Raw genomic sequence first — 27,078 nt, 5'->3', positions numbered from 1 at the left:
CCCCTAATGTAATATTGATTGGTTTTTTCTCCTCTTCAAAGACGGTCAGACATACTGATGCACTTACAGTAATTCACTCACTATGTACTCTATCCAACACATAGAGGAGTGTACCGGCTGAATCCTTGACAAGACATTGTAAATGTAAAAGCTGGAATCAAAGGAAACATGCCTTACTTGTTTGTCAGCTGCTGAAATAACCTGGTCCTGATTTAGAAGCCTTTTAAAGATGATTGGTCATTGCCATCATTTCTACAGAACATTTCAACAAAAGGCACTAATAGAGCTGAAGTGAAGGCTCATATGCAGTGGCGGGGGTTTATGTGGGAACGGCAGGCAACACTGTTGTTGTAGCCTTGAAAGTCTGCCTAACCAAGGCTGTGACGCATGTTATTTCGTCCATTTCTTCTTTTTCTCTTTTTTTTGTTACTATGTCCATTTATGATATGATCAAAAGGACTCTGACACTCTCCCCGTGTGTTTTTCTGTCTGCCATACATTCTGTTCAAGGCTGTAGTCTGGATTTTTAAAATACAGAGGTAAACAAATGTCAGACATGGGTATTGGAGTTCTTGCGACCTGTGAGAACACATGTCTGTGCACATGTATGTTTGATTACATGTTTAAAATCCAACCAAGATGTGGTGTCAATGGAAGGATCTTAAGTTTATTCTCAATGAATGAAATGAAATCTGCAGAGAAAAATACAGAGGACAAGACCTCAAAGTCGTCGATGGTAGACACGGCATGCTTCTGTTACATTTGATCTATTAAACACTGGTCGATGGTACAAGTCTTATCTACTTTTAATAGCAGTAAGAAAGGAAAAGCCAGGTATAAGCCTATTTGCTGTGCGAAAGCTCATCATAATCACAGGTTTTCACCTGGCGCTGACATAAAGTTTCATCTTCAAAACATTTTTTTAAATTTTCCAGTGGAAATTTAGCTCCAACATTGAACGCTTTTTGGTGCTGCAGAGCGACTAATTGTAAGTCTGTGATTTGCACGCAGTTTGTCAACAGCAAATCTTGTCAGGCATGTTATTCAACCAAGAAAAGAAGTTTTATATATTTTCTGCTTGTCGTAATAATAACACTATTTTTCTTTTTTTTTAATTAAAACTTTCACACTTGTGACAAAGCAGCAAGTGCTCGCATTTGATAAGAAACTAGCATTAAAAACTTCAATAATGATGAGTCAGAGCCCAGTGATGGAGCGTATCATCTATCACTGAACTCAGAAAGTGTATTTGATTCTATTCTTCTGTTTAGTTAATTTTGCATTATTGATTGAACAGCGAGCCTCCCCCTCTTTTCTCTGGTGTGCTGAGTGAAAAGCGTTACAGAGATTACTGCGACTGGATCACATGAGAGTCTTGTTTGTGAAACACATAGCAAAAAAACTTTAATTAGACATACACCCACATCTTCCCATGCTTCCTTTAACATGGCCAGAATTCACACAGCCTCAATATTCTCTGTGGAGTTCAGCAGATGTATGTTAGTGCATGCAAAGAAACTTTCACATGAATATCTCGACCCCCAGCCAGTCTGAGTGCACTCTATGGGAAATATTATTTGAATATTTACCCCCTGCCTCTACTCTCCACATCTTTTTTAGCTCCTCCTTGGCTTCTCATGTTCCTTCTTCCTGGTGTTGCTGTCTCTTGGGATAGCTACATCTATCACTACGGCTGTCTTCTGTTGTTTGTCCACCACCACCATGTCCGGTTGGTTCCCCACCACCAGTTCATCAGTCTGGATCTGGGAATCCCACAGGATCTTAGCTCGGTCATTCTCATCCCTATTTTTGGGGAGTCTTCCCTTTTTGAAAGACGCCTCTAGAGGCCAACTCAAAGCCAACATCAAGTGTGGCATACCAAGGAAATGCTCTGTCCCCGCTGCACAGGCCTGAACCCCCTCAGCCAGATCATCACCAACAGTGGCTACGGATAACGGTTCTGAAGAGGAGTTACCATCAGCCATGTCATTCAGACCAGATAAGTGTGGTCAGATGGTATCCAAGGGAGACAAGATGATTTATCAGAAGGTAACATGCAGATCCAGGAAAAATACCTTGGAGTCCCACAAGGCAAATAGCAACACAGAGTAAGGCAAGTCCTGAAAAGTCAGCTGAATGGAAAGAACAAGATCAGAGCCATCAACACATACACAGTCTGGCAGTCATCAGATACCCCGCTGGTATAATAACCTGGCCACAGGAAGAGATAGAAGTCACTGATATCAAGACAAGAAGCTCCTCACCATGCATGGAGGGTTTCAACCCAACTCCACTCTGAGATTGTATAAGCGGCAGGAGGGAGCCCGAGGACTAGTGAGCATCAGAGCCACCATCCAGGATGAAACAACCAAGAGTGATTACCTGCTAAGTGAATAAACCAAGACAGCATAAACCCGAGGAAGAGGTGAAAAAGCACAGGTTTTACTGGTAATATTAATAATGGCTCTGTTGTTTTCAAGTGTCCCAGTAAGCCACGACTAGCATGCATAACATCCCAAAACTAAAGCAGCTAAATGGAATTCAGCCTATTTAATTTGATTATTTACACCACATGGTTTTTCCCGGTGTGTGAAAATGTCTTCTGTGGGAAAAAAAGCCTGATAAAACCAATATAACTGATATATAACCAACAGATGAATAAGCAATGATGAGTGGGTTATTATTTGCAGTGTTTTTGACAAAAATCTAATTTGTTGTTGATATCTTTCATTTTCATTGTGTGAAAAAAAGCCATGAAACCTATTTAGCTCACAATGGGACATTAAACTGTTCACTGAAACAAACGGATTGCTTTACCATTGCTGCTCAGCAAGGCCCATGTGAGAGGCTGAGGGAGACGGAAGGAGTATCTTGAAAGAGATGAAACAAATCTGAGGAGAATATTTAGGAATTTCACTCTGTAAGGCATTCCTTTTCGAATTCAATAAATTGGATCACCGTGCAAATATCATAGTTGAACTACCAGGAAGCCACTGCAACATGTAGTAAAACTACTGGTTTAGTTATAGTTTCAGTTCAATTTCAATTCCAGTCAATGAATGTGTGTTCAGTCTGAAATCACAGCAACATAAGAATGAATCAATGTAGGCTGCTGTACAGTATATTTGCCCAAAGCCTATAAGAGCAATGAGTCACACAGTCATACAGAAAGTCTGCATGACACTGCTCTCTAGTGGTGACTGAGGTGTTTGGGTCATAATTATTATTATTTTTTACTTTAATGATGTATTGAATCATTATTTGTAAACAACACATTGCAACTGCTGAAGTATAAATCCTTGGTCTGAGCAGAACAACATGAATGATAAGACATTTAAGAATGGAACAGATATCAAAGGGGAAATAAATAGTAATGCTGTTACAACATTGTTCTAACAGTAAAGACAGTCATGTTCTATTACAGTAATAAGTTCTGACTTAAGGTTAATATTTTACAGGTCTTTTTAGAACAATGCACAGAAGCTTTAGATCAGTGTAATTGTAAATCCATAAAACCGGCCAGGTTTTATGGAAAAGTTCCCTTCCTTATGAAACTCCAACATAAATCATGAAGGACAAAATCCACAGTCTTTGTTTTGTGCAACTCAGCCAAAGCTCATATGAGGATTCGGCTTTTGACTTATCAAACCCAAAGGAGTGTGTGTGTGTTCAGTAGTGTGCAAAGGGATAGAAACATAAAGAGGGAAGATTGTGCTAAGTGGACTAAGGTTTTCCACCATACATGATATGTGAATGAGGTGTAATAGATAGGAGAAATGGCATAGCTCTGCAACACACTGACCTGAAGGATCCAATAAACCCAGAAAATCATTACCACAGAAAATATGCTTCTGAATATGCTTAATTCTCATTAAAATATACTTGGTATGCTGGGATAGTCTGAGCAAATTGATCTGCCATTCAAATTAGTTTTTTGTTTCATTTGCATTTTCTGATTATCGTGGTGCTGCATTTGATTAGTTACCTTTCCCTGTTGGTAATCTGTTGGTAATCTCACCATGGGCCATGATAGAGTTTGCCAAATGCTTTTTAATAAAGGCTGTCATAGGAAGCCTCATAACATCCTAAATTCTATTAGAAATGTTCTACAAATACATTCTGACATTTGATATAACATACTGATATGATACAACGTACGCACCTGGAGTTATCTTTAAAATAGTTTGACGATAAACAGATAAATGTGGAAATAGGTGTGTCTGGACGTGTCCTCTGACGTGAAAAAAAGGCTGGAAACCTTTCCGACGAGCCCATTGGCTCGACTCCCTGCGTCATGACGTCATGTTGGTGAAGGGGCGGGGTCAGGGTGTGCAGTCGAGGCAGGGAGCTACCGAGCAGCAGCATCCGAGAACGCCAGCGAAGGATGCCCGTCTTTCAGGTGAGATTCAGCGGGCCAGAATGCTAATTAATACGAAGTGAAGGCAGACAGACGTTCCCGAGCGTTTACCGTTTACAGCTGAAGGAAAGGACACTGACAGGGTTAGACTAAAACGTTAGTAAACGGTCACTCTGAAACATTAGCTAAGCAGCTAGCGTCGGACGTTAGCTAATGTGAAGTGTGTCGGCAGCTTTTAGATGCAGTCAGGTTTCCGCAACGATACCCTTATAGGCCAATAAACGGTCTGACCTAATAGAAAACCCGCCTTAGCTGGGTTTAACGCAATTTACCGTCACTATGATGTGATAAAAGTACCCTGACTGGTGAAAATGTAACGCTGCTTGTTTACGTACCGGTAGGAAAAAGACTGCATCGCCCACTGGGACAAGGTGAGCTGGAAACCAGTGAGAAGACAGCAATAAATACCCCCTTCTTTAACCTGGCATACGTGGTGATGTCTTTGGACGATATGGTATATCATAGCTAATCATATACACTATGAACATGTGTCTTGTAGGGCTAGTTGTTGTGTTGTGATGAGCCCAGACACCGGGGTCACATCCTTTCAGTGACCTCTCCTATAGACCTCTATATAGTGAGACCAGCAGTGTTTGTTTGGAATGGTATGAACATTTCATGTCAGGTTATCCTGGGGGAAATCATTGCAACTAATAATAATAATAATAATAATAATAATAATAATAATATAACATTATCCCAATAATGGAAATTCATCATGATCAATGTATTGTTTTATCGGGATCCTGTCATCCCATCCCTTCCACTTACTGTCCAGTGTTTTCACTTTACCTTTTTTGTCCTAATTTTGAGAGTTGCAGAGCTGTATGAAAGGTATTTTTTTTATACATATTGCAGTCGATATGAGGCAGTTTCGTTTGCCCATTGACACAGACGTGTTTTACTGTAGAATAGGGAAGTTCAGTTTCATGCAGAATACAGTATCTGGTTTTGTGTTCACACACAAATGTGCTGTGTCATATACTTAATTTCAGGTGTAGCATCACAACACATTTCCAATAGATCATAAGTGATGATTTAGAGGGATTATTTTTGTCAGTCTACACATTGTTTTTTAGACAGATGCATATTGTAACTTCCCTCTGACCTGCGACCCTCCTGCTCTTCTCCTCCAGTATGCGGTGACTGAGACTGAGGCCTGACGGCACAGTGGATCTGGTGGCAGCAGAGGCAAGCGTCCAGCTTAGATGAAGGATGAAGAGCCCGGTGCACAGATGCAGGGATGTGGAGCACGGGCGTGGGCAGGGCAGGACCAACTGCCTACAGGCCGAGCAGCGCATCCCCATCTCCAAGGACGTCATCACTTCCTCCTCGGCCTCCGCTATGTGGTTCATCAGGGACGTCTGTGGCATTGTGTGTGCCGTCATCACGTGGATGCTGGTGCTGTATGCCGAGTTCGTGGTGCTGTTCGTGATGCTGCTTCCCTCCAAGAATCTGACGTACAGCATTGTAAACGGGACCCTGTTCAACATTCTGGCCTTCCTTGCACTCGCATCACACCTCAGGGCCATGTGCACCGACCCTGTAAGTGGCACTTGTTTGGTGTTATTTTTAAACATAAATACAAAATTAGGTGACAGGCTGTCAGGCATTAAGGAGAGACCCAGATACACCCAGACAAAACCATTTTGAGATTTTGGGCTGTTTCGCTTCCATAACATGTCTTCTTTAAGACTAGTGGAGAGAAAACATCCAAAATACACAAATAGGTATTTATTTTATTTGTGTCTGTCACATAATTTCTAAAAACATGCTGAGAATGGATTTTTATCCATTTTTTATGGCTGTTGACGGTATAAATAAATTCCTTTTTAGGTTTTTTTTTACAGCATATATTATACACAATATGACGGGGATGTGATCTAAAAGGGTAAAAATATGAATTTTAAAATTGTAATAATATGCAGAATTGTTGGGATATTTAAACATAAATAATATTTCCGAACTTGTGAGTAATCAACCGGAGAAGTTTCATTGTGGTATTTATTATTTTTACTCTATTCATCTGGGATGTCATGCAGACAAGTTTGGTTCAAGTTTTATATAGACTTGATTAATGGAGCTGAACTTTCATAAATGTATGAAATTACATTTGGCCTCTCCTTACTTACTTCATTAGGATTAATGAGCTACAAATTACACTGAAGTCATCTGCTGTGTGGTCGTGTTTCTTGCTAGGGGGCGGTGCCAAAAGGGAATGCCACTAAGGAATACATAGAAAGCCTTCAGCTGAAACCAGGACAAGTGGTCTACAAATGTCCCAAGTGCTGCAGCATCAAGCCTGACCGAGCACACCACTGCAGGTAGGGCAAAAAGGGCATTCACAATCCCAATCCCATGCTTCTAGCTGCAGTGTTTTGGTGCAGTGAAATCTGACAACATTAATTGTGACTTTTGGCAGTTGTTATAGCGTACGTTTTTTCTCAATCTCTCACAGTGTTTGCAAACGCTGCATACGCAAGATGGACCACCACTGCCCCTGGGTCAATAACTGTGTTGGGGAGAACAACCAAAAGTACTTTGTGCTTTTCACAGTAAGTTCACTGCAGGAAGAAAGTTGCCATCAGTTCCAGCCTTTAATAACAAGACGTTGCTGTTGTAAATGCTGTGTAGATGCAGATTAGAGGGATTTATCAGAACACTTTGTGTGCAGTTCTTGTCTGTGATGAACGATCTTTTATTTTGTCCTTTTTTTGTTTACCTAGATGTACATTGCACTCATCTCTCTCCACTCTCTGCTCATGGTGGTCTTCCATTTCCTCTACTGCTTTGAAGATGATTGGACAAGTGAGTGTTTTCTTTAATCCTATGTGGCTCTCAAATCCCCTCATTCATTAAAAGAAAAGCCTTCGGTCAGAAACTCCAAACTGGAGTTTCTAAACTGACAAAAGTCCTTTGAAATGTTTGCGATTATAAATAGCATTTTATATGCTATTGAAACACAGCTGCATTCATGCATGTGGTCAGCACATTAGCATACTGAACTTTCTACCTGAACTGCACACGAGCTGACTGAATAGTGACGAGGAACGTTTGGATCTTGTATCCTTCGTGCAGGTTCCTCCTCACGGTAAACCCACATTATCCAAACTCCTCAAAGTTCTTCATTTTCTAATGTTTGCTGAAATAGTTGTTAAATATGGAAACAAAACCTACAAATCGTACAGTGGTGCCCCAGACTTGCATTCGCCATCTATTACGCTTTGCAACATGTCCACTAAAAGTGCTTCTTTTTGGCACAGATAGATTGTTGTTGTTAAAAGTGTCTGTTTAAAGGACCAATCAGAGAAATAAGATGTATTTATTTACCTTTTGCTGTTCTTCATTGTGTCCAAGTCTCGTTGTGAAATCAGCACCAGGTCCCACTCTTGACCGCATTCCTCCTCTGTTGGCCTCATAGCACCCAAAGGAACACCACCAGTCTCCTGAGCTTTGTGGCCTTGCAGCAGCTGGTTTGCCCTCTTCTGCCTGTTGGCCCTCCTCTCTCTCTGTCCTCGTCCGCTCTTCAATTTGTCTTCTTCAATATACTCAAATACATATGGGCAGCTATCTAATCCACATTGTGGAAATCATCTTTATATCCAGCCCTAAGTAACCCATTCTGTACTCCGTTTCTGCCGCTCTCTTCCTGCAACATGAGAAAAGATGAGACTCTTTCCATAACAGTTACTCAGACACAAACATGGTAAAATAAGGGCCACCTCTTGACTTTTTCTAGAAGTTTCCCATTGAATATTTACTTAAACTATAGTTACACTTTTCCCTTCCCGTCAATGGTCACACTTAAACCTCCTGATCCCGGATCACTCACTACTTTCCCTTTCACTGAAGCAGCATCAGCAGGTGACAATAGGACAGACCTGTTGATAGAATTGCTTCAATGCTTTACATCCTCACTGTAATGTGCAGTAGTTCCCTTTACTGTAGTGCGTAGCAGTTCCTCACATGGTCCTCTCTTTTTTGCCCCTTCACATCTCCTCCTCCTCCTCCTCCTACTCTATGTCCCTCCTCCATCCCCCAGAGTGCAGTTCCTTCTCTCCACCAGCAACAGTCATCCTCCTCATACTCCTGTGCTTTGAGGGTCTCCTCTTCCTCATCTTCACCTCTGTGATGTTCGGCACCCAAGTCCACTCCATCTGTACCGACGAGACCGTAAGTGATCCATTTAGTGACCCAAAGCCCTCCTTCCTCTTATCTCACGACTTCCTTCTGCTCTTCTCCCTGCTTCAAACTATTAGCAGCCATGTGACACCTCTCATCCTCCAGCCTGATGTAGAATAAGGGGCAGCACATGTCCTGCAAGTCTCATCTTTGACTGAAAAGGAAGTAGCTGCCAAAAAGAAACTTAAATATGAAGTGCTTTAAAGGGAAATGTGTGGTGTCTGTGACCACGCATCTTTTTCTGTCAGACATCAAGGATTAATTGTGCAAATCGACCACTGATGTCGTTGTAAACGTCATACTTTCTTGCACTGACGCGCGTAGTAGCAGCAGTAACCGATAATCCTTTCATACAGGACACTGACCTGTGAACTCTGCTGAACACATTCATACAAGACCGCCTTCAGAGGTTAATCTCTGGCTGTCACTGTTGGCAAACACTTCAGACAGCAGTATAGAAATATCCATAACTCCATACACCAAGCAGAATTACACTGAATCATTACCAAATGTAGTTTAATGTCCGTTGCTATGCAAGCTCTCTGTCTCTCATATGGTTAAATGACGTTTACACATCAGTGTCAGGTAGACATGTCAGGTCTGCAACATTTTAAACTCCTGAACCTGCTGTCACTTGCCAAATTGATGGTCTTAATGCTAAATTGAAACCAAACAATAATAATTTAATCTGAATATTAATGGATTTATCAGTTAACACAAACAGATCTCAGTTGAGAAACAAAGTGCTTACTTTTTTCTTTTCTTTTTTTTTTTAGTCAAACTTTTGGATATTTGAATATAATGTGATTTACAATGTGCAAACATATTGATCGGGCCATTAATATCTACCAAAATTCAGAATTGTGTGTGTGATCTAACATTGTGTCCACGGGCAGGTGGCAGTCGTCTTGAAAGTCAGTATTTCGTGCCAAAATGTAACTTACTTACTTTTAACTTGGCAAAACGGTAACAATCTGCTCATGGAATCAATCTGGGTTTCCACTTTTCGCCTCAGCTGCAGAAGCTGAGTAAAACCACTGAATTATGTACTTGAAAGATGTAAAAGTAATTTGAAAGAAAGGTAAAATTGTCCATGTATCAGTGGAAGAAGGAATCAGTACCCTCTCTATGGTGCCATCCTAAAACCAGTCATCGTATTTGGAGCTCACCAAACCAAACTGCCTTTCCTGCTTTGACCTTCTTTTTGTCTGCAACTCTAGGTCAGATATCATCTGAGAGAAATGTGATCACTTAATCAAAAGGTTTGACATGTAGGGAACACATCGCGGTAAAGGCAACGGGACACAAGCAGCTCCAATATAAACATATATATGGGTTTGTGGCCCGGTTTACTTTAGTCTTTTTTTAATCTATATATATTTAGTGGGCTTAAAACAATCAGTATTTGGAATTTGCTTTGTGAATACTGACTGGGTCACAAAAGCACACCAACTGAAGTTTGGTTGTCTCTCATTTTCAGGGCATAGAGCAGTTGAAAAAGGAAGAGAGAAGATGGGCTAAAAAAACTAAGTGGATGAACATGAGGGCGGTATTTGGACACCCTTTCTCCTTATTGTGGTTTAGTCCCTTCTCCACCCCCGACCACGGGAAGGCTGAGACCTACCAGTATGTGGTCTGAGAGCTCAGCGCGTTGAACGAGGCGGCCCGGGTCTAAACCAAAGTGGGGAACCCTGTTCAGCCCCATAGAGCTCAGCTATGGCAGTCTGTCGCTCCCAATGCTGAACACGATTTACGCCGTGTCTCCCACACTAGCCATGGACGGCTTTCCATCTGCTTTTTTTGTTTTGCCATCTTAAGTGCGCTCTACGTTTTTTATTTTTCTGTTGCCTTGAGTGAGTTGAGTTGCAGAGAAAAAGAAAGCACTTTCAGTTTGCGAGTCTTGTTTGAAAACACTGTGATAAATCTGTATTTCTTTTTTTTTTCCTGAGCCGTTTCTTTTTCTGTTGTATCAGAAGCCTTTTCTTACACTGTTTTTACTCTGGTCACATCAATTCCAAAAAACATCTTCATCCCGTCTGGCCATGCTGTTTTTTTTTTTTTGTTGTTGTTGAAACTGCCACACCAAAACAATGAAAGAGAACTGAATTGTGTAAAGGGCTGCCTCTAATGATTACTATCATTATCACTAAATCTGACATCTATAAATCTGTAAAATCACATGTCGCCCCGTGTGTGTAAAGGCCTTTAGGCCAAAGCACACACAGGAACCGTTTGCTATATTATATTAAATACACCCAGTTGGAGAAAAAAAGTTATTTTTCTCATAAAAATCAAGAAGTTGTTTCACCCATTATCACAAAAAGAGATTAACTTATTCCACATTTTCTCCCGATATCTCAACTCAGGGCAACTGCCAATACCCATTCCCAACGTAATACCAGTGCTTTGTTTGCACCCCTTCGTAGAGCCAGTGTTTATAGTAAATCCCGAGATCTAATCGAGCCCTAATGGTGTTGACAACGCGTTTAAACCGAGGCCATAAAAGTCCTACTGCAGTTTAATTCTCTTTTTTAATTACTTTAATACCCACATGTTGTCCAAGTGTAGAACAGTCTCCCTGATTCCTCTCTGATACATGCCTGACCTGATGCAAAGCCTTTGTTAGAGGGCTGAGCTCCAAAACAAACCAGGAGGTTTTCTTACTGTTCCACCAAAAAGAATCGAGCCAGGATCAAATTACCAGCTTGTGGTTAGCTTGGCTGAAACATTCCTGAAATGCTCAACAAGGAAATTAAATTGTTTCAGTGAGTGCAAATGTCAACCTCATCTCGTCTGTCAGCAGCAAATCATGGTTGTGAGAATGTTGTCGGGAGAGTTAACAGGCTGTCAACAACCACATTCTCCCTTTTTTGAGGAAAAGCCTCCCACCGTAACACTAACGCTGTGTGTGTGTGTGTGTGCTTGTACATCTATCTTTGTCATCTATCCCTCTCAATTTGAGTTTTAAGAGGATGAGGACATTGAGGACATTTTGGTCCGTCCTTCAAAGCTTGTTCAGGTTAGAATTAGAATAGAAAAGCCGCGACGAAGGCCGACTGTAACATCAGAAAGGTTTCTACATGTCATGGAAAGTATGGCCAGTGTTCAAGTACCGCTGCTGAAATTTCACACAATGCGTCGCTCTTCTATGCTCTGTTCTCATGTTTCAATTGAAGTGACGTATTTTTATTTTTAAATAAGTGGTGAATCAAATGCCGATTCCGAAAAGTGACTGCTAATAAATATTCGGAAAATCAATTGATATATATGTAAAGAAACTGTAAAGTGTTAAATTTCAGAACTGAATTTGGTCAGAGATTCAACATGCTCAATCGATTGAAAATACGCTGACAAGGGCCAACTCACTGACTTTCAGGTTACGGGTCGGGGCCTTTAGGGTTCGGTTCGGGGCCTTTAGGGTACGGGTCGGGGCCTTTAGGGTTCGGTTCGGGGCCTTTAGGGTTCGGGACGGGGCCTTTAGGGTACGGGTCGGGGCCTTTAGGGTTCGGTTCGGTGCCTTTAGGTTACGGGTCGGGGCCTTTAGGGTTCGGTTCGGTGCCTTCAGGTTACGGGTCGGGGCCTTTAGGGTTCGGTTCGGTGCCTTCAGGTTACGGGTCGGTGCCTTTAGGGTATGGGTCGGGCCTTTAGGGTACGGGTCGGGGCCTTTAGGTTACGGGTCGGGGCCTTTAGGGTTCGGTTCGGTGCCTTTAGGTTACGGGTCGGGGCCTTTAGGGTTCAGTTCGGTGCCTTTAGGTTACGGGTCGGGGCCTTTAGGGTTCGGTTCGGTGCCTTCAGGTTACGGGTCGGGGCCTTTAGGGTTCGGGTCGGGGTTAGGTTGTGATGGCTAAGGTAAAGGGTATGTGTTTCGTCAGTGTCCTCACAAAGACAGAAGTACAGTGATGTGTGTGGGTGTGTGTGTGTGTGTGGGTGTGCTTGCATGAAGACTTGCCAGTGAAACCCTCCCGTGCACTTTGGTGTGTAGATGTTGTGAGCGTGTGCTAAATTCAATTAAACCCAGATTATTTGGGAATTCCTGGAGTTGAAATTCCTCAAAAAAGGACTCTGGCTTGGCCTAAAAGTGAAAATGAAACCTGTGTGGAATCAAAGGGAAGCACCATCAAATGTATAACTGCATTCATGCAGCAGCAAGATATTTTGTTGTTTCTCTGCACTATTTCAGCCTCGTTCAAAGCATTTAACAAAAGTATTAACTTTCATCTTTCACATTTACACAAGTACTCAAGATGCTAATTCGCACTTTGTATATATCATGTAAGATTTTCTCCTGTGTGAACTGATTATTCTTCTATTCTTTGTTTACATGCTATTTTATGTATCCTTTGTTATCTGAATGCATGGTACAGGTGAAGGTTAGTTTAGTCATGTGTGTGACACACTGCTAGTGAGTGATGACGACGGAGATGATTTGTTTTTTACGGAAATTTAAATTCTTTCTAAATTATCTGAATATATTTCAGCACATGCGCAGAGAATAAATACTTCTCGGTTGCAATGCAATAACCTGTTTGCTTGCCTTTTTTTTAACATTGATTTCTCTGTGGGTGTGGAGGGGCTACTGTGTGTTTCCCCCTCTCAATCTGTTGTGTTTCAGTAAGAAACTGTTTCTGCTCTCCCTGCATACGGTCCTCTCACTCCCCACATTGTTGAGTTTCCACCGTGTCCTCGTCTTCCATCCTATTTCGACCCTCCCGACTGTAACCTGCCTCTCCCCCCGTGCCTTGTTCTATCCACACTCATGCATTTGCTTTGGTTGAGAACTCATTCTGCCGAAGGCTTTCTGAAGCAGACAACTCTTTGTAATCTTGAGAAGAGGTAAGCTCGCAACGGAGGTCACGTTAGCCGTCTCATCAAGCTTAACACATCGCAAGCATGCCGATTTCAATTTGTAGGCAAAAGTGCGTTTTTTTAATTTTTTTTATTTTGCTGTTTCAGATTCAACCAAACATTATGAATGAATGAGTGAGTTCTGTGTGTAACAGGATGCATGCACCATATTTACCGTTTACTTGTTTGCTTCTTCCGCAGGGGGTTTATTCTTTTATTTTTAAAGTGCATGTTAAGTCATTTTGTTCGGTGTTTGTTCATTTTGGGCGTGTTTCTTCGAGAACAAATGAATCAGACTGGATATAAAAGCATTTAGCCGATGGACTCAAATGTATTATATCACATTACATTGAAAAAGTCCTCCTGTCGGTGGCCGTGAAGAGATTAGTTTACACTGTAAAAGATGGAGGACAGAATCCGGAGCTTAGCCGAGGTTAATGTTAGGCTTCAGGTGTCTGACTCAGACAAACCAATCAATCAAATGAGGACTAACTGATCTGTTCAAATTCATTCAGATGCAAACCAAATAGCCTCATCGTTAAATACACTGCAGAATTCACATCGTCGTTGAGTGACAAGCTATGCTAAGCTAATGCTGCAACACATAACTTCTCCTATGGTGTTGGAACTATCTATTTAGGATGCGTTCCACCAAATGCCACATTTGAGGGTAACAGCATGCATTAGATCAGAGTATCGGCCATTTCATTCTGCTTATCGGTGCAAATCGATTCTCTTAATAAGGCTTACACAGATTTTCAGCGTCGGCACAGCTGTTTTATTATCTCTGAACACTGTGGAGAATGTCTGCCTAATAACATTTGAACCGTTTGATGACATTAATACTGTGAAAACCCTTCCTGTAACACAAGGAAAGGATTACTTCATGGCAAATATGTACAGGAGGACTGAATACAGCAACCGATAACTGATAAATGCCCTCATACATACAGAAACTTAGCGTTTAAGTAAATAATCTATGTTCCTGATGTCTATTCCGGATGTCTGATTCATGTCTGAGAAGCAGGACCAAAGAGCTGCATCATTGTGTGTTGTCATCACCTTTGTGTCACAGTTGTGTTCGGTAGTGCATGTAGAAAAAGACAGTCCTTCTTTGGCTCCGGCTCCGTTCACCTCAGAGCCTCACTGTTGTGTCTTCCCCAGGGAATCGAGCGTCTGAAGGGAGAGACGGGGAAGTGGGGGAAGGTGCCGTGTTGGGAGGCCATGCAGACGGCGTTCGGCGGCCCGTTCTCCCTGTCCTGGTGCAGCCCCTTCGCGGGGCTGAGCTGCGAGAAGGGCCCTCCGGACCACGACCCCATCCCACAGGGGAAGATCATCGAGGAGGACGTGATTGAGATACCACTCAACTAGCGCCACCTGCAGTCAGGAAGATAATTTCTCTCAGTCTGGCAGCACATCTCCACAAGCCAATTAAGGGGACTTCATCAGTGCTTCCTAAACAGCGATGGATAGCTGGAACTTTAACATATCTATTTTTTTTTATATCTCCAACTTATATATGTGAAAATATAACATGTCCACTTTCTCTCCCAGTGTAAACGACGGGGGCAGTGAACTTACCAAACTACTTATCTGAGTCCTTTTCTGAATATTCTACCATTGCACTCATGACAGGAAGGAGTCACCTTCACTTCTGGTTCTTGACTTGAGGTGAGAAGATGATGGATTCTACAGGGTCGGTGAACACCACTTATAGTAGCATTCGGATTTCAACCACTTTGCTGTCTCCGATGCCTTTTTGAGGATTTTTATTCCCTTTGTGCCTTATCCGTCTTGACGAGCAGTTAACGTGTGGGGAGAAACTCTGTGTGATATGTTGATAATCAGCTCCTATGTCCAGTTCTAGAGTCTGGAGTTGATATTTTTATCCGTATCGCTCGACGGTCATTGTCTTTGTGTGGAAGAGATGATTGTTTAATTGAGCAGGTTTCGGGTTAAGGGCTTTTAAAAGGGTGCTGAATACCGTGGGACCATAACTTTATTTTTTATCCTGTTCACATTATTTTTAACAATGTTTTGTCATGTCGGTTTTATATTTTAATTCTGAAATAAATGGCAATATTTCATGTATCTGTATATTACAAACAGTATCATTTGTAAGATTTGTTTCGCTGTTTATCATCAAAGAAACAGCATGGAAGGGGTGGAAATTATTTTTTCCCCCCCAAACTTACATGACATACAGAAGTATTTACAATAAAACTGATAGCTTCACTGTTGCTTGTTTAAATCAATACAACAGCAGAAATGGTTTCAGTAGTTAAAATAACATGGTGATCTTATCTTCACCTGTGGCGTCGGCCTTCTGTGCGTTAACTGGGCAGAAACGGGAAAACGACTCACAATTTCACCTCCTCCAGAGGCTGACATTTTTCATTTGTCTTCTTCGTTGTTTGAGGTAAGGCGTGAGGTGTTGGGGAGGCACAGCTGACCGGATGGAGGCGAAGACGTGAGGAGAGGTGGACCTGGAACAACTCAATCACTGTCTGCACACAGCTGGAATCTGCAACAGTCAAATATATATACATACTGTAGACTCCTTCCTTGCATTCAGAGCACAAATGCAAATCTTTTTTCTAACTTTAATTAGAATAATTCCATACATTACAATTTGAAGAGGAATATTGCTTTTGCATTCCTTGAAACGACATACAGATTCAAATTCAAAACGTATAAAAATTCAAAACATACAATTGGTATGCTCTCCTCAAAGCCAACAGACTTCATTGGAAAAACAAAGCAATTTTCTCTCACCGAGTGTAAAACACACTTAATTCAAACTTGACAGAAGCACAATAAAAATCATCTCGGGTCCCTCTTTCCAATATTCCAATGATCACCAACTCGTTTGGTCAAAATTAACTCATTATTCAGCACAGAAAAGAAAAGGCTGCTTTCAGACTCCATTGAAAAACAGCATTTTAATCTTGGGGATTGTGACTTAATTCAAACTGACAGAAACAATAAAAAACTCATCACAGCCTAGTCTGTCTAGTTTCCAACAGCCACCAAGTCTGGTTTGGTCCCAATCCAGTCTCATCTTTTATCATGTTCGATATGAAAAAATGCTATTAATATCTCACCTAACAAGTCTTGTCACTGTGCGATGGAGCAATTTGTTCAAACACACATTTCCAAATCGAGTGTGGAGGATTAGCACGTGTCCTTGAAAATCCTCAGAATCAAAGGACTCGGTAAAACTTGAAGGATCCTGGACATTGGAACCGTCCTTCAGTGGGATTTCATGACGTTCTGACATCCTTGAAATTCTGCCATTCCTTTTCTTTGAGAAACACCCAGAGATCCGAGTCCCAAAGCTGCACACCGAACAGAACAACAGGCATCATCTCATGACGTGTAGCAATGGTCCAGCGTGTTATTGTCCCTGATGGGATGCTGCCTGTATTTATATAGTTCTTCACTGAAGTTTACTCCATTACAGTCCTGGAGAACAATGAGCAGGAGCCTGGATTTGCTTGTTACACAGTATTGATCTGGTCAGCTCAGGCCTGAGGTGGGATGAAATCACTCACCAGAATTAATGAGGAGAAGTCAAGTGATGAATGAGTTTGAACTGCATGTTTTCGTCGACCCTGTGACGTCTGTATGTACATTAATGTACGACTTGGTCTGCTGTTAAATTACACCAACGTCCAGAGTTACTTTCTGTAATAAGTAATTCCGTTCTGCGTCTGAGTGACTCTTTCACAGCTTGTTGTGGCTGAAGAGATGTGGCTGCATCCTTGTGAGGAGTCACAGCTACATTATTGGTCCTTCTTGCCCTCGTCCTGCATGAGTGTCCGAGGTGTGGATCCATGGAGCACCATCAGTCCACACAGAGTGAGAGAGATCCCCACCCACCATAGAGCTGCATGACTCTCTCCAAAGATCAGCCTCCCTAGGACAGCCTGGGCGCACAAACGAGAAAGACTCAACACACAGTACGTGTAAATGCTTTCAGACGTTTTGATGCCAAGTTGCATTTTCAAAGCAAACCGATGAAAGGTGAAGAGCCGACAACGCTTACCGAGGAGATGAAATTGGATGCAGTGGTAGTGACCGTAGCCCTGGCCGAAGAGGAGGAGTGTCGGAGAGCCTTGGAGAAGAAGGTCCACATGACAGCGTTGCAGGCGAACAGCAGGCCTCCACACAGCAACCGCAGGGGGATGTGGAGCTGCAAACACGACAAAGCAGCAGACTTAACATATATGTAAAGTTTAAGTTCACGCTTTAGTTTCTGTTACAGGCAAATATAGTTCTTCAAAAGAGCAGGACCTCCCCTGTGAAGGCCTCGTTCCACAGACTGTATCCAAGAAGTGGACGTAGACATCGTGACGTCACCCGTTGGTTATTGGACTACGGTTTTGAAGCCTCAAAATCGTTATTTTGGCAGTCGTCATCTTGGAATTTTTGCAACCACTGAACAAAAGTGACTATATTTGGACTATGGAGGGGCGACGGGTGGAACTGGCCCTACTGCATCTGGTTTCTGGTGTGAAGCTGTTAGCTGCATAATTCAAGTGGAACTTTACAGCAAAGTCATCTTAGTAGCTAATTGCATTGGTAGCTGTCAATCACAAGGTAGCCCCGCCCTAAAGCATACCCTGCTTTATGGTCTATTTGACTCTAAATAGACATCGCTTATTAAATCATGCTGTATTGAAGAACTTACATTAGACATTGAGAACAAAAACTCATGTTTTCTGAAATAATAAATCAAGAGAGAAGTAGGGTCATTCTCTCAAAGACTTCGATACAATCAGACTTCTTTTTGCAACCAGAGGAGTCGCCCCCTGATGGCCAGTAGAGGAAAGTTTAAGGCACTTCCACGTTGGCTTCACACAGAACCGGAGGTTGCCGTCTGCCTGGTTCACGAAGACCACGGGAGTTTTCTTTATAAAGTCCAGTATGTCGAAAGTGTGTTATGACTGCTGCGTGCGTCCATTTAAATGTAATTACGTGCAGTTCGTCTCACCCAGTCACAGGCGGAAGTTCGTGTTTCGGTCCAGCCGCTGAGCCCCGACTCGCACATCTCTGTCAGGTAGTCCGCACCGAGGGACAGCTTGGCTGACAACGAGGCGGCGGCGCCCAAAAAGCCCGCCAACAACGCGTAAACAGACCCTGAAATCATACTCAACACATCACCCGGACAAGTGTCCGTAGTACCGACAGCAGCGTCAACGTGTAAAGCTGCAAATATGCACCGAGGTAGAGATTTTCAAAATAAAATCCGACTAAAAGCCGTCAGCTTACAAAACATATATATATATATATATATATATATATATACATATAATACTATGAGAACCATATATTTCAGGTAGTAAGGGTCATTTTATGCGCTGTCCTCTGAAAATATCCCCTTCGACGCAGCTGCATCTATCATAACATTGACGTCACCCGAGTGTCCAACTGGTTATTACCGTGTCAAAATACATTTAATCTATATCAGTGCTCCAAATTACTCCCATGTTATAATTCTTCAGGCGTTCCCTGATGGTTGACAAACAATTATCACAGGGATATTTTAATTTGAAGACAACTTCCGATCACATTTTCGCCAGCTTTGCTTCTACTCTTCACACGTCGACCAATTGCAGTCGCGCCTGAGTCACGTGGTCTCCGCAGCGGCACATCTTAATGACGTACGTTTATGTTTTGGTGAAACCGTGTGCTTGTCGAAACATCTCTTTTCGGCCTACGTTTGGTTTGTGTGTCACTTCTTTGTCATGAACAAAAACAAGGCCAGCGGCGTGTCGTGGGTGAAACCGGCGGAGCCGTCCTTCCTGAAGAAGTTTAAAAGTGACGTCGGTTACAAAGAAGGACCGAATGTTGACACTAAGGTACGCGGTGGTTTAGCTAGCCGTGTTAAGGGTTAAGCTAACAGCGCAGATCCCGGATAACGTTACGGTTCGCTCAATTGAGTGAAATCCTATCGGTGGTTATTTGTTTTTACCAGCGTCTCGTTACATGTATTGGGTTTCAGCGACAGTCTGCCGGTTAAATAATTCACTGTCGTCGTAACGAGACATTCATTCAATCTACGTCCATCCTCCCATTCATCCTGTGCGCTCATACGGCCTCTTTGTGATTTCTACCCCCCCTCTCAGCGTCAGTTGATGCCGACCCTGGATGATGACAGCGGGAGCGACCGAGAGGACGAGCTGCCCCAAGTCGTGGTCCTAAAAGGAGGAGACCTGAGCGCGGACGACGCGAAGAAGCTCAAGGGCGAAACGCGTAAAGGCGCCGCAGAGAAAGGTCAGTGAGACTGAATGAACCGCCATTGTTACATGAGGAGGCCCCTTTGTTTTACTAGACGTGCACAATGGTGCGGTCCAGTTAAATGCTTTTGAGCCACTGCTGTTAGGCTCGATCAGATCATATATAAACTTAAATTTAAATTGTGTGGCATCTAAAAAAAAAACCCCACTGCTGTTGCACACACTTTGCAACAAAAAAAAGTGTACCTTAATGAATCAGCTGTCCGTCTTATCCACAGACGACGAGCCTCCTCCTGATGGTAAAATCCTGTTCAAGAAACCAGCCAAGCGCTCCTCCTCAGACAAATTCCAGGGCATCACTGCCAGCTCCAGCAAAAAGAAGAAGAGCGATGGAGGAGGCGAGCAGCAGCAGCAGCAGCCGGAGGAGGAGGAGAAGAAGGAGGTGAAGTCTGGGAAGACGGTAAAAAAAAATAACAGCCTTCTGTCATTTGGAGGGGATGAAGACGAAGAGGAGGACTAAATGCTACTGGTGAAATGTGATACCGTCACAAACCCCTGTGACAGAAAGGAATGGCGGTGACATTTGAATATAAAAGGTAAAATATTTCATAATGTTGACAAATAGCAACAGGGGTAAATTAACAGACACTGTATTCTAAACATGGCGTCTGGGTTTCATCAGTGTGCAGCCTGTCCATTCAGCAGTTCTTTTTCTTCTTCTTTTTTAAGGACAGTGCCTGTATTTTTGCATGTCTGAGCCCACCGTCTACAAGAAGTCTATTACTGACAGCTGTTCTATTCATTTTAGTACACTGTAAAAAAAAAAAAGTTCCATTACTGGTGAACAAGAGCACAGGGATTATTTCCAACTCCACTTGGTACATTCAAAGACAGTCAGACATCCTCACATCGATGTTCTGCGAGGGCTGACTGATTTGCTGAAACTAGCTAATTGGGATTTTTTTCTCCCTCCGACAAATAATTAATAATTGTGACTTAAATTGCAAATCCTTTCTTTAGGTCGGTCTGCATGCCGGTGTTTGTGTTCTACGTAATATATATCAAGTTCCATGTATTCTCACAAATGTATCTAAATTCTACATCGGTATATGGAAAATGCATTTTATATAAAAATTACTTGTACATTTAACATTACTGGAGAAATAAACCTTAAATTTAAACAATGAAGCATTCGGACCAGCAGGATATCCTAAACAAAACATGCAGGGATGTCCGATAAGTGCTCTTGAATGCACCAACGGTGAGTTTTTTTAGAAATATAGCTTCAGTACGAGACAACGCTAATTCCTCTTTGCCAAAAAGGTTGCTTACCTACCTCAAACAAATTTCAAGTCTGCAAATTGTGAGTGATAAAAGCCAATTAGGACGCTTTTTTTAGACATAATAAATTCTACTATTAAAGTTGACATGAAGTAAATAGTACTAAAATGAATAGAACCCATATAAAAACCTTTGGTCAACAGAAGTTAAGGCAATTTGTAGTTAATGGACTAAAAAAATGGAACAAGCACCGGTGTGATTCTATGTGTATGTCCTTTTTCATCAAACATCTGGCAAGAGATCAGCAGCAGCAGTTCATGAAACAGAGTTAAAAAAAACAAGACAGACAGGCGGAAGCTGTGCTTTTGCCTTTTCAAGGTGCTCCTGAGAACAGTCGGTTGGCACTCAGTTCAAACTATGCAATTTAATCTGATAAATGCAAATCAAGCAACACCAGGTACAAAGACTTGGAGCTTGATTATTGGTGATTTGATTATTAGATTTTTTGGGGGGATAAATTCTACACTGACCAGTCGTTAGTCACCCGGGCGACTGCAGCCGTTTGCAATAATCTCCTTTACTGAAAGGGAAATTAAAACAAATTCTTTTTTTAAATAACTTAAATGGATTATTCTTGATATTCTTTCTTACTTTCAGGAACAATAAAGCAATCTTTTCCATAAAAAAAAAAAAATAATCTGTTCCGACCAGTAATGGGGTCATTAGCTCCCGGTGACTCGACTCTGCTACAGACTCCACCTCCTGATATATGGAGTCAGAACACCTGTACAGGTGCTTGTCATGTGAAGGTGAAACGCCTGCCTCATCCACATTAAGATCCTCAACTCCTGTTTATTTGTGTCCCTTTGTGGTGTCATCAGACCTGCAAGTAGAGTGGAAGCGCTCATTGTAGAATTTTTAATACATTCAATGGTGTATTGAATGTATGAATTCTAGCTTCGACAAAGGAGCTCTTAACAGTTAATGTAGAAACCATGCATTCTTGTCAATGCAATTGTATGATTTTGTTTGTTTTTTTTAAATGTGGATTTGTTTTTATTGTGTGCATTTTTAAAGAATGGTCGTGGCTGTAACATTTGAAATATAAAACATTAAATCAGCTGTACAACATGCCGTGTCATTGTTTTCAGTGTGCGGGTCACAGTGGCACAGATGAAGATGACTCAGCACTATTAATATCCTGAGAGCCAAATAGACTGACGGCCCAACGAGTTCAAACCAACTCCACCTATAGCGCGTTAACTCATTTATTCTATTCTCAGGTGAATGGCACCATCATTACTGATTGGTCATCAGTTTAGTACCCTAGATCTAGGCTCGCTGTTTAACCGATTCAATCTTAATGCTATGCTAAGCTAAGCTTCAGATTTACCACAGGGCTGGATATGGCCAAAAGCTATCAGGATATAGCACGTTTTCTGCTAATTCAATGAATAGCCTCTATTAAATAAGCACATGGTTTAGTATGCTCTCGAATTAAGTAATTGACAAAATGAAAAGTAACATGTACTTTAACATTTCATTAAGAACTTTAGTGCAACATAAATCTGATTTCCTGCAGACCTTTCAGGAACATCAACATCCTTAAAGCTGTGTATTGGTATAAAACGAACTGTGTCCGAAAGATGCATTTTAAATATACAGTAAGCTACAAGTAATAAAACCAGCAGTGTTGAACAGTTGTGTTATTTCAACCTCTTTATTCAAAAAGGCATGTTTCATTCTCACACCTGCATCCAGATCATTACAATTGATGGAAGAAACCTCGACTTAGAAAATCAAAACTGGACAACATCCTCACGTTTCCTGATAGGACACTGCCCTCGCTTCAGTCATCGCAGCCTCCATCGTCCATGTAATAAATACACTCGCCCCTGCTGAGCTCTGGAAATCATACAATTTTTTTTTGTTATTTTATTATTTTTTATTTTTTCTGTTAAGGCCAATGCTATCCTCTTCCACCTGGGTTTGCTTAAGTAGGCGTTCTGACAAAACCTCACAACAGAATCAAATCAGCTCAAGCAGAATGGATTCGTTTCTCAGATTAGCTTCAAGAAACAAGAATAACCGAGGGGTTAAATTATAGGGAACGTTTGTCTCACAGAGGGGAACACACTTCACTCTCAAATCAAAACAGAAGTTGTAAGCCATGTCATGCCGCTGGTCGTTTAGCTTAGACATGAAAAAAAATAAAAAAATCAGCCAATTAGAAAGAAGCATTAGAGTGTAATGTTGTTTGAAGCCTCCTGCTGACAGAGCCAATGTTTTTGTAAACTCATGAGGGAATAAGCAGCAGTGGGAGCTGAGCGTGTTCGACGCCGTTAGTCTAGCTGTGCAGGGAGAAGCAGTCTGGGATCTACAGAGAGCAGTGGAAGAGATCAACGGGAATCAACATCCGAGTCCAAGACATTCTGACGGGAGGAAACTCACACTTCTACAATTCAGCTGGAAGAGTGCCTTTTAAATGCTCCTGGCCACCGCCAGCTGAACGGGTTCATAAATCTGAGCAACACTTCAAATGGGTTTTTAATGATCGCACTGGCAGATGTGGTTGAAAGCCCGTTAGCGTACGCTCCTAGCAACAAAAAGAGAGTGCTTTCAGGTGGTGGGTTTGCAGTTACACGGTCGTCACGGCGACACTCGATCTCACTCGGTCGAACTGACCTTCAGGCAAAGCAGGCGGCTTGGCGACCGTGGTGCCAGAGGGATCATTAAAAAGGAAACACCTTTCTAACAGACTGCACACACACACATATGCATTTCGCTGCTTCAACATTTCTCAACATGGAGCTGAAGAAAGAAACGTCCTGGTGGACATGTCCTATTCTCTGCAGCTTTACAGACAGAGGGACTCTGCTGGACTGTATGAGCAACATGTTCATTCATCCACTGAGAAAGCGTAGACCTGGGTTCATGGCCTGGAGTCCCCGAAGCATGTAAGACAAAGATATGTTCCGATGTTGCGCTAACCGGGTTGTAACTCAACACTGATGATCTCTCTACGCCCGGCTCTGTTCAGAGTTCAGTGCGGGTCAACATAATGCAGATTAACACTCGCACAACTTGAATGATTATTCTGTTTTTTTGCACAGCTCGAGTCTTTCTGTCAGTTTAGATAATATTCCATTCGTCTTAGTCGTTGCTGAGATCTGGGAGCGCGGTGACATCATCGCAACAACAAAGTGTGAAGGGCGAGAAACACGAGCGCTGGGCCGATCTGAGAGTCGTGAAACGGCTTTCCGAAGCCTGATTAATGGTTCATTAGCAGTTTGGGTTGGCGAGATTACACATCGTTAAGAGGAAGCCTGTGTTACACGGAGGATCTGTTGAAACAAGCATTATGGGAACTGTAGGATATTAATTGAAAACCGGCTGCTCGTGTTTCTTGGTCAGTCTGTCGCTGCGTTCTTAGTTCTCAGGAATGACCTTGCGGAGCAAAACGTCACTATTATTGATAGAAACTATGAGAAAAGGCCCAAGTTGTAATAAAGGATGGCGTGCAGTCTAAGATAAAATGGCCCGTCAGTGCAGCAGAATGAGGTCGTGTGAAGAGCGATGGCTTTTCCTCGTTGGCACGTGTGTATATGCACACTCCTGTTAATAACGGAGAATTTAAAGGAACTGGAACACGTAAAAAAAACAACAAAAAAACAACACAAGACTAGTGAGGTTACGTTCAAACACCTAGACTTTCCAAAAGCAACCGGGCACAAGCTCTGAAAGGTGCTGGGTGAAACTGGAGGAGCAGGGTGGTACATCTGGTTTCTCTCCTTTTCCATTCCATTTAATATCTATGAAGAACTGAACAAACTGCATCGAGGGGAACCGTTGCCTCAGTTTGAGCAGGTCTTGGGTCTCAGCGCTGGATGGGGGACGTCTGTAGACTCTACAGGGGGTTGTTTCTAGCTGAATGATGCGATGCATAGAGCAGTCCCGAACCGAGTCCCTGCATTAAGGACAGCTAATCTCTTGCTTGCTCCGTCTCCCATCGCATTCAAGTAAAAAAAAAAAGTAAAGAAAAAGCGGGTCAAAGGTCACAGTTCCTCGGGTTAAAAACCAGTGTGGTGTGGATCTCGGACTAGCCAACGTCTCCCATTCTCCGCCTCCTTGACCCCGCTCATCAGGTCAAAAGGTCAGCTGGGGTTCAACACATTCTCTCCGGCGATGGTAACGTTTCCAGCCTGGACCTCCAGGTGAGGGATGATGGGGGGTTCTGGAGAACCTCTGGTGTTCCGTATTCAAATTAGTTGGTGGATTTACTGTTGCTGCTTGTTTTTTGTTGAAAGTTTTGTGTTTAAGATCTCTCTCCTCTCCGGTCCACAGTGTGCCCTCTGTCGGTGGTGGACGCTCTATAAAGACTTCTTGGTCAGTTTCTTGCCCTTCTTGAGGGAAAGCTTGTTCTTGACGTATCCACGCTTCCTCTTGGCTGTCTGCAGAGGGGGAAATTAATAAATAACACATATTTAAAATCACTCTTCAGTTTCAGAATGCAAGTAAATGCTCTACATAACAAACAAACCTTTTCAATTAGATCGAAAGTAAAAGCCAATTTTTATCCAAAATTGTTGCATGTTTAAAAATCACATTTTCACAGAAACATTCATCCTTCATTAAAGATTTTTGGAAAAAGCCTTAGTCAAAAGCCTTTGGAGAGACATTTGACCAATCAGAGGCACCGTACATGTAAACATCATCAACCAAAATGGCCTCTGATGAGTTTCAGGACCAGAAAAACAGAACCACAGTCGTCGGTGCAGAGCTATAACAAAAGCTGTGTATCTCTTTTAAAAAATCCCTAAACTCCAATACAGAAAATACAACAGGAAGTTTTGCCAGGTTGGAAAAAAATCAAGTCCAAATCTCAGTGGGCTCAGTTACAGGATTGGAAACAAACCAACCGAACGGTTGTGTTGTGTTATTAACATTAAAAGCTCTCTTGGCCATGTTGCACTTTAAAGATCTTAACTTCAGTTTGTTCGTTTCTCGTCTTCAATCAAATAACACAGGTCTCGATATCAGATCAGGGGGTTAAAATAACTTGGAAAGCTGCTTCGGGGAGGGCAATCATTCCTGTGAATGATTTAGACGCCGTTTGTGTCTGTTGAGAGCTCGTTATCTTTTTGTTTACCACACGGTGCAAATTGCATGTAGTTATTCTGGCAGTATTTTTCAAATCAACTCTATTTCAGTGTTCTCAACTGTAAAAGGGCAGCTTTGATCATCACAGAGCTGCAGTCAACAATTTCACTTCTCCGTCACCCTTATCATGAATTAAGCTGCTTGACCTGCTTGGATCAGCTCAAACAAACACCGCTGCTGTTAGACCAGACACAGTCCAGTGGCTGAGGACGATCCCGGCTTACCTTTTTGGAGGTGTACTTCTGCTTAGTGGCGTCAGTGCCTCGCATCTTGTGCTCTACACGGTCTCTGTTCTCCAGCTTTTTGACCTTATAAATCCTGACCAACCAGTGCTCGGAGGTGAAGGCCTCCTCCAGGTGCTTCAGCTTTATGTCCTTGTTACCGATCTCAGCGTTGCGTGTCCGGTCAAAGCCTGGCGGCGTCCGGAAGTCCAACTTAACACAGACAAAGACAAGATGAAGGTGTTTGTCTAAATCTTATTTGTGCATTTGAAATGACTTTGTCGAGGTCAGAGTAGCAACACAGTGTAAGGCCCGTTGTGCCGAATGATCATTGACGACGACATACCTGCATTTCTCCGAAGCGGTAGTAGGACATTTTGTACATAAGGCAGTTGAGTAGGGTCGGGGAGCCAGCTTTGTCCACTCTGAACTCTCCCTGCGGGGTAAAGTAGTCACTCTCCTGCGTTGAGAAGCAGATGGAGGGAGAAAGAAGTGAATTCGCACGCTCTTTGAGCCACGATTTTCATTTGAATTTGCAACCAAACAACTTGGCAGATGTGGTTACAGATCCTTGATTTACCCAGCAGTCCCCTCCCTCGGAGAGCACATCAAACATTTATACGGATTCCACTTAGCAGTCATTCACCATCTCGGCGATAAATATTTAACGACTGCAGTACGTTCATCTTCTTTTAGGTTTCTCCTGGTAGAAACCACTAAAGTGACTTGA

General features: G+C 42.3%; 4 protein-coding genes across 8 annotated transcripts in view; 2 read left to right on the top strand and 2 right to left on the bottom strand.

The window, feature by feature from the left end:
- The first annotated feature begins 4,316 nt into the window (after positions 1-4,316).
- Positions 4,317-15,535, top strand: zdhhc3a (zDHHC palmitoyltransferase 3a). Of its 3 annotated transcripts, none has more exons than XM_084027289.1 (7): positions 4,317-4,399; positions 5,554-5,962; positions 6,617-6,741; positions 6,876-6,972; positions 7,144-7,225; positions 8,460-8,590; positions 14,609-15,535. In XM_084027289.1, the coding sequence occupies exons 2-7, from the start codon at positions 5,633-5,635 to the stop codon at positions 14,813-14,815; spliced, it is 972 nt and encodes a 323-aa protein (XP_083883415.1). In that variant the 5' UTR covers positions 4,317-4,399; positions 5,554-5,632; the 3' UTR covers positions 14,816-15,535. The 3 variants fall into 3 exon arrangements, with proteins under 3 accessions (XP_083883415.1, XP_083883416.1, XP_083883417.1); XM_084027290.1 differs by lacking the exon at positions 14,609-15,535 and adding an exon at positions 10,080-11,992; XM_084027291.1 differs by lacking the exon at positions 8,460-8,590.
- A 299-nt stretch (positions 15,536-15,834) lies between these two features.
- Positions 15,835-18,644, bottom strand: tmem42a (transmembrane protein 42a). Of its 3 annotated transcripts, none has more exons than XR_014598328.1 (4): positions 18,441-18,644; positions 17,493-17,639; positions 16,995-17,373; positions 15,835-15,961 (listed from the first exon to the last, which is right to left on the bottom strand). XR_014598328.1 is itself a non-coding variant. In XM_084027294.1 (3 exons), exons 1-3 carry the CDS (start codon positions 18,594-18,596, stop codon positions 17,230-17,232), a joined length of 447 nt encoding a protein of 148 aa, XP_083883420.1. In that variant the 5' UTR covers positions 18,597-18,644; the 3' UTR covers positions 16,020-17,229. The 3 variants fall into 3 exon arrangements, 1 of the variants encoding a protein (XP_083883420.1); XR_014598329.1 differs by having other exon boundaries at positions 15,841-15,968; positions 16,549-17,373; XM_084027294.1 differs by lacking the exon at positions 15,835-15,961 and having other exon boundaries at positions 16,020-17,373.
- Positions 18,645-19,100: 456 nt separating this feature from the next.
- kiaa1143 (KIAA1143 ortholog) lies at positions 19,101-22,098 on the top strand. The gene is made up of 3 exons (XM_084027293.1): positions 19,101-19,308; positions 19,576-19,723; positions 19,965-22,098. Exons 1-3 carry the CDS (start codon positions 19,195-19,197, stop codon positions 20,204-20,206), a joined length of 504 nt encoding a protein of 167 aa, XP_083883419.1. The 5' UTR covers positions 19,101-19,194; the 3' UTR covers positions 20,207-22,098.
- A 570-nt stretch (positions 22,099-22,668) lies between these two features.
- LOC311024730 (dolichyl-diphosphooligosaccharide--protein glycosyltransferase subunit STT3B-like) overlaps positions 22,669-27,078 on the bottom strand; it is a 46,328-nt gene continuing 41,918 nt past the window's right edge. Inside the window, exons 14-16 of the mRNA XM_084027282.1 lie at positions 26,695-26,808; positions 26,352-26,561; positions 22,669-25,418 (exon numbers count right to left, since the gene is read on the bottom strand). Coding sequence (XP_083883408.1) covers positions 25,338-25,418; positions 26,352-26,561; positions 26,695-26,808 — 405 coding nt within the window. The 3' untranslated portion in view covers positions 22,669-25,337. The remainder of the gene's footprint in view (positions 25,419-26,351; positions 26,562-26,694; positions 26,809-27,078) is intronic.

This window comes from Eutrigla gurnardus, assembly GCF_963514095.1.
Source record: "Eutrigla gurnardus genome assembly, chromosome: 14".
Classification (NCBI taxonomy): Eukaryota; Metazoa; Chordata; class Actinopteri; order Perciformes; family Triglidae; genus Eutrigla; species Eutrigla gurnardus.
This window is presented reverse-complemented; position numbering and strand designations above follow the sequence as displayed.